Source organism: Tupaia chinensis, unplaced genomic scaffold (assembly GCF_000334495.1).
Source record: "Tupaia chinensis unplaced genomic scaffold, TupChi_1.0 Scaffold000355_1, whole genome shotgun sequence".
Lineage (NCBI taxonomy): Eukaryota > Metazoa > Chordata > Mammalia > Scandentia > Tupaiidae > Tupaia > Tupaia belangeri.
The window spans coordinates 4493013-4500291 of NW_006159850.1; the positions used below are offsets into that span (position 1 = coordinate 4493013).

At 64.7% G+C, this 7279-nt stretch overlaps 1 protein-coding gene across 1 annotated transcript in view; it reads left to right on the forward strand.

Annotated features, from left to right (window-relative positions):
• Nucleotides 1-7279, forward strand: part of SLC38A8 (solute carrier family 38 member 8) — a 26567-nt gene that overhangs the window by 12990 nt on the left and 6298 nt on the right. The window contains exons 5-6 of the mRNA XM_006152573.2: nt 850-907; nt 4566-4680. Of these exons, the coding sequence (XP_006152635.1) occupies nt 850-907; nt 4566-4680 (173 nt within the window). The remainder of the gene's footprint in view (nt 1-849; nt 908-4565; nt 4681-7279) is intronic.

Below are 7279 nucleotides of genomic sequence, written 5' to 3' on the forward strand. Positions count from 1 at the left end.
GAGGGAGGGGTGCGGGGGGGGGGGCGGGGTGGGCCCTGCCAGGCTGGTGACGGCTCTGAGAAGTCCCGTGGTGATGCCGAGAAGCTGCTCAGACCTGCGTGTCTGGTGCTCAGTGAGAGGCCCTGGCAGAGGGAAGAGGTACACCGGCCTGGAGATGGCTGAGGCCCGAGCTCTGAGGGCTGTTCTCCGAGCCCTGGGTCTTCAGTACTGGGGAGCCGGGAAATGGGGGAGCCAGTGGGAGCAGAGGCTGGTGATTAGGAGGGTGCCCCAGTGACCACAGATGGGGCTGACAATGTCGCAAGTCCCAGGTAGACATCCAGAGTTGTCCTGTAAGGTGACACACTCACAGCTTCCTGGGGTCGGACTTGGACTCCGTAGGGCGCTTCTCTGCCGTAGTGAGGAGATGCTGGAGCAGCGGGCGCCATGTGTCCCACTGCTGGGTCTGTCCCCACTGGTGCAGGGTGGCCTCAGAGGGCCTGGGATCCAACGGGTAAGGCCGCTGCGAGGCAGCAGTGAGAGCCGTCCGTGGGCTCGGCCGTTCCCCGGGCCATGCTCATTGTTATTTGTCAAGGTCTTTGCAATTTCCAGAGAGGTGGAGACAGTGAGAAATAACTCCGCAGGGGGCGGCCACACTGCAGTCCTTCTCTGTCCTCCTAGGACTCTGGGCATGCGCCTTACACACCCCGCGTGAATATCAGCGCGGGACTTGAACTGTACTTGGCCATGTGGGAGTCCAGCGTCTTAACCACTGCACCAACCTTCTGGCCCCTCCTGGTGGTGCTGAAGTTCACGCCCTGCGTGCCCCTGTGTCCCCTCCTCTGTAACAAGCCTATTCTTGTCCATCTGCAGCCCTTCCTCCTGGGCCTCCGTCTTCAGTGTCTTCCCCACCATCTGCTTCGGATTTCAGGTAACCTAGCGTCTGTGGTGAGGGGTTCTCTGGGGCCAAAGACACGCCCTGCCCCTGCGGGGAGTCTGGGGAATTCTAGGATGAAATGGGCCCTTAGCTGCCTGCCCATGCCCCGGGGCTGTCTCTGTACAAGTGGGTTGTCCTCTGGGCTGGGGGTGTGAGCTGCCATTGAACTTGGGAACCAGCCTCCGCCGAGAGTCAAGGCCGGAAGGTGTGCCGTGGAACCTCTGCAGTGCCCTCACAGGCTGTCCCCACATCCACAGCCCTGAGCTGCCCGCTGCCACCCATAGGACCCTTTACACATTGGGCCCGGCGTGGGAGCCTTGGCAGCGGGAGGTCGGGCCTAACACAGGCACAGGCTGGGAGGAGAGCTTGCAGGTGTACGGGGAGGGCAGAATGGAGTTTGTGACAGAATGTCGTGGCAGGAGGGACAAGGCTCTGCGGAAGGAAAGCCCACGGACGAGCTGATGCGGTGACACCTGCCAGGGCGCTGAGCGAGAGAGGAGTCTTGAAGGCCATGTGGGGGGTGGCCAGGTGGAGAGGAGGGTGGCCAGGGAGAGGGGACATCACAGGTGAGCCTTGGAGCTGAGAGGGCTGGCCCCCTGGGAAACCCGCAGGGCCCAGGCACAGAAGGTGCTGCACAGGGTGCTGGAGGGCTGATGGGGACTGGGCTCAGTGCCTACTCAGCCCGCGCTGTCCCGGGCCTCCCGCTCCCCACAGGTGGCAGCTGACTCTGCACGTCACTGTTTATTTCCAGGATGATTTGCCTCGATCTTCTGAAACCATCCTCCACCACAACCCCGCCCCCACACGGCCCCCAGTGCAAACCAAGCTCACACGGGAAGTGTGTGCAGGTCCGCGAGTACCTCGGCTCTGGGGCCTGAGGCTCTGCCCCCTTCCACAGCGGGTCCTGGGCTGCTCATCTTGGCTCTCTGAGAACCATTTTTGGAAAGGCCCACTGAGACGTTTGCATTTCTCCTGGTAAACGGCTCGGAGGCTGCCGGGCATAGCGAGCAGCGCTCACGATTTCTCACATTCCTTCTTGTGCACCCAATATTTTGAAAGCTTCGGCGCACCGACTTCACTGTCAGCTGCCAACTGGATTGCGTCCCCGGCCCCTCTCCTGCCTGAGCACCATATGGTGCTGCAGACTCGCAGGCGCTTTCCAGATGCTCAGGGGGTGTCCTCACCTTTGCTCCTTAGGCCCCCTCGCCTAGCAACCAAGGCCTGGGCTGCGTTTCCAGGGACACGCGCCGTTGCTGTGATGGAGCTAAGGACAGAATTCAAGGGTGGGGCTTGGTGGGGCTCAGGCCAGCGGCTGTGTGGCCAGTGTGACTGGTGGGGTGGGGCAGTGCCGAAGATCTGGCTTGGAGAGTCGGGGCCTGGGGGAAGCTCCATGGATGACAGTGGTAGGGAATGGGGCGAGGGAGTTGGGCTAAGGATGGAGGGGGTTTTGCCGAGGCGAGGGTCACCTGTTGGCATCAGGAACTCCGACCCGATTCAAACTCGCCACCTTTCCCCAAACACATTTGGAGTGGGGCACCCCATCCCAGGGCAGTGCAGAGTCAGGGAGCGGCCTGGAGGAACAGAGTGGGTGCAGGGGCCACTCACGGCCGCTGCAGCCACACCAGGACCAGAATCTTTTTATTTTTAAGCAGCTGAGATAGAATTCTCAAACCACCGCCCGCTCCCATCATGCTGTGCCGCTCCCTCAGCGGTCTCCTGCGCTTGTGCAGCTGCGCACCCATCCCCACGGTCGCCGTGGGAACTTCCATCACCCCCAAAGAAGCCCCAGCCCGCGCGGCCGCCCCGTGCCCTGACTCCGGCCATGCAGCCACTGCCCGTCTCTAGGTGTCGCGTCAGTGGCCTTTGTGACTGGCCTGCTCGGCGTGATGGCTCAGGGCTCACGGCAGCTGCAGGCGCCGTCAGTGCTCATCCCTGCCCGTGACCAAATAGTATTCCGTGGTGTGGCTGCGCTGTGCACCACGCCTCCGTCGTCCTTTGGACATTAGGGTTGTTTCTGCTTGTGGCTAAAGTGCCTCCTCCCATCACGGGACGCCTGGCGAGCCCACCCTCGGAGGGGAGCGCTGGTGTCCCTTATGAAACCAACCAGACGTGCAGAGGGGCAGGCGGGCAGGAAGGAGGGCAGCAACCTAAGTGCCTCCCAGCCCGTGTTGGTGTCGGGGCAGACTGGCAGTGCTGGACCACCCCTCTGTTCTCTCTGAGGGTTGCCCACTGCGGCCCCTGACCGCACAACTGGCCGCAGGGCTGGGTGCTGTGTCTGTTCAGGAGCAGGGAGGGTGCAGCGGGGAGGGGCCACACAGCGGTCGCCACTGAGGGCTGGGGGTGCAGGGCCATTCGGCCACCCCGAGGGTGTGCAGGAGGCGCCCCAGAAGTACGGAGGAGAGCAGGAGGCAGGACGCTCACCACAGAGTTCCGCTGCCTGTCGAGTGAGGGTTCCCAGGCCAGCAGGCTCCTGCAGGGTTAGGGAAACCCCAGGGTAGATGCGGTGGGGCAAGCTGCAGGAAAGCGCTGCCCACACAGGTGCGTCTGAGCTGCCTGGGCTGGGGCTGGCAGGGCTGAGGCTCCACGGGGCAGCGTGTCGGGCTGTGTACCTGGTACCTGGCCTGCACCTGGTGGCTCAGTGGCATTAGAGTGACAGACAGCTGGGGCTGGGTGGGGGAGGCTTGTGGCTGCGTTTTCTGGGGTACATAAACGGGCGCCCCCGGGGTCCCCTTCGGCTCTAGGCTCGGCTCTGCTTGGCCTGAGGGCTGAGCCCTGAGCAAGGCAGATGCTGCATGTGAAACCCACCCGGGCTCCCACGGGCCCAGCTCTGGAAGGCCTTCCTGAGGGATGAGAAGGGGCTGATCTGGCTAGGAGAGTCAGTGCCAGAGGGGACAGCCAGGCAGAGGTAGGAGACCCTGGTGGTCCGAGCCCAGAGCACGGGGAGCCTGGAGGGCTGGCAGGAGGGTGTTCGACCCATTTGCTTCAACAAGGACTGGATAGGTGTGTATGCCAGAGGGGACCCACCCGGGAGCCCAGGGCCTGCTCCAGGCACGTCAGGACACATCTGGGTATGGAGGGGCCCTTGGCTGCCCAGGACCTCCCCAGACAGGTGGAACTGTGTCACAGGGGCGCTTGGTATTGGCCGTGTGTGTCACAGATACCACACAGTGCGTGACACGTGGGGATCGTGGTATTCGGGTTCCTGTGGGCCGTCGTAATCCCTGGGACCCTTGTGACTCTTCCCTGTCAGTGGCACCTCCTCTGCCCACCCAAGGCAGCTGCTGGCCTCTGGAGGGTGGAGACAGGGTGCCACGTGAGCCCCTCCATTGTCCCGTGGGGGCACAGCCCTGCACAGTGGTGCAGAGGCCCAGAGCCTGCTGGGCTGCCGTCACATGGGTGGCACAGTCCCTTGGGTCTTTGGCTCTGGCTCAGGGTTGGGAGTGTGAGGTTCTTCCACGTCGAGGGCTGTGGCGCCCTTCTTTTTCAGAGCCCTGTAACAGTCCGCGTATGAGGGCCCTGCGGTCTGTTTATACCGTCGCCTCTGGCTGACATGGGGTCGCGTCCCTTCTTTTGCGCATTGATGCTGTTTAGATGGCTCCAGGTGACCCTGACGCCAGCTGGCCTGAGCCCCCAAGCTCCCTGTGTCTTCCAGTGTCATGAGGCCGCCGTCTCCATCCACTGCAGCATGCGCAACCGGAGCCTCCCTCACTGGACCCTGGTCTCTGTCCTGTCCTTGCTGGCCTGCTGCCTCATCTACTCGCTGACAGGTAGGGCCTGCTCGGGTCACCCGGAGGTGGGCGGTGGGAGGCAGTGGGAGTGGGAGTAGGAGTGGGGGAGGTCGCCAGAGAGCTGACCACACGCCGGACCACATGCTGTCCCCTTGACCCTTAGCACTTGCAGGGAACTGGGCCTCGGAGGCTTCGTGGCTCATCCCAGGTCTCCCAGCTAGACATGCAAAACTGAGACCCAGGCTCTAACACGGCTGTCTCCAAAGTCCCTGCCCTGCACACGCATGCCCACCCTACACACACCCCACACAGGCACCTTCCTGCCCTGCACACACACCCTGCCCTGCACATGCACTCCCCGCCCTGCACATGCACTCCCCGCCCTGCACATGCACTCCCCGCCCTGCACATGCACTCCCCGCCCTGCACATGCACTCCCCGCCCTGCACATGCACTCCCCGCCCTGCACATGCACTCCCCGCCCTGCACATGCACTCCCCGCCCTGCACATGCACTCCCCGCCCTGCACATGCACTCCCCGCCCTGCACATGCACTCCCCGCCCTGCACATGCACTCCCCGCCCTGCACATGCACTCCCCGCCCTGCACATGCACTCCCCGCCCTGCACATGCACTCCCCGCCCTGCACATGCACTCCCCGCCCTGCACATGCACTCCCCGCCCTGCACATGCACTCCCCGCCCTGCACATGCACTCCCCGCCCTGCACATGCACTCCCCGCCCTGCACATGCACTCCCCGCCCTGCACATGCACTCCCCGCCCTGCACATGCACTCCCCGCCCTGCACATGCACTCCCCGCCCTGCACATGCACTCCCCGCCCTGCACATGCACTCCCCGCCCTGCACATGCACTCCCCGCCCTGCACATGCACTCCCCGCCCTGCACATGCACTCCCCGCCCTGCACATGCACTCCCCGCCCTGCACATGCACTCCCCGCCCTGCACATGCACTCCCCGCCCTGCACATGCACTCCCCGCCCTGCACATGCACTCCCCGCCCTGCACATGCACTCCCCGCCCTGCACATGCACTCCCCGCCCTGCACATGCACTCCCCGCCCTGCACATGCACTCCCCGCCCTGCACATGCACTCCCCGCCCTGCACATGCACTCCCCGCCCTGCACATGCACTCCCCGCCCTGCACATGCACTCCCCGCCCTGCACATGCACTCCCCGCCCTGCACATGCACTCCCCGCCCTGCACATGCACTCCCCGCCCTGCACATGCACTCCCCGCCCTGCACATGCACCCTCACCCTACACACACACCCTGCCCTGCACACGCACACCCACCCTACACACACCCTCCGCCCAGGCACCTTCCTGCCCTGTACACACACACCCTGCCCTGCACATGCACCCTCACCCTACACACACCCCCTCGCAGGCACCTTCCTGCCCTGCACACATACCCTGCCCTGCACACGCACACCCACCCTACACACACCCTCCGCCCAGGCACCTTCCTGCCCTGCACACACACACCCTGCCCTGCACAAGAACACCCACCCTATACACACACCCCCTCTCAGGCACCTTCCTGCCCTGCACACACACACCCTGCCCTGCACATGCATCCCCCCGCCCTGCACATGCATCCCCCCGCCCTGCACATGCATCCCCCCGCCCTGCACATGCATCCCCCCGCCCTGCACATGCATCCCCCCGCCCTGCACATGCATCCCCCCGCCCTGCACATGCATCCCCCCGCCCTGCACATGCATCCCCCCGCCCTGCACATGCATCCCCCCGCCCTGCACATGCATCCCCCCGCCCTGCACATGCATCCCCCCGCCCTGCACATGCATCCCCCCGCCCTGCACATGCATCCCCCCGCCCTGCACATGCATCCCCCCGCCCTGCACATGCATCCCCCCGCCCTGCACATGCATCCCCCCGCCCTGCACATGCATCCCCCCGCCCTGCACATGCATCCCCCCGCCCTGCACATGCACCCCCTGCCCTGCACATGCACACCCACCCTACACACACACCCCGCCCAGGCACCTTCCTGCCCTACACACACACACCCTGCCCTGCACACGCACACCCACCCTACACACACACCCCGCCCAGCTACCTCCCTGCCCCACACACACCCACACCCCTGCCCTGCACACGCACGCCCACCCTACACACACACCCCTGCACACACACCCTGCCCTGCACACGCACGCCCACCCTACACACACACCCCTGCACACACACCCTGCCCTGCACACGCACGCCCACCCTACACACACACCCCTGCACACACACCCTGTCCTGCACATGCCCACCCTACACACACACACTGCACAGGCATCTTCCTGCCCTGCACATGCACCCCCCACCCTGCACACGTACCTACCCCTGCCCTGCACACGCACCCACTCTTGTCCTACACATGCACCCTCCATCCTGCACATGCACCCTCCATCCTGCACATGTACTCCCGGCCCTGCACATGCACTCCCCGCCCTGCACATGCACCCCCTGCCCTGCACACATACCTATCCGTTCCCTGCACACGCACCCACTCTTGTCCTGCACACGCACCCTCCATCCTGCACATGCACCGCCCGCCCTGCACATGCACCCCCGCCCTACACAGGCACTTCCCACCCTGCACAT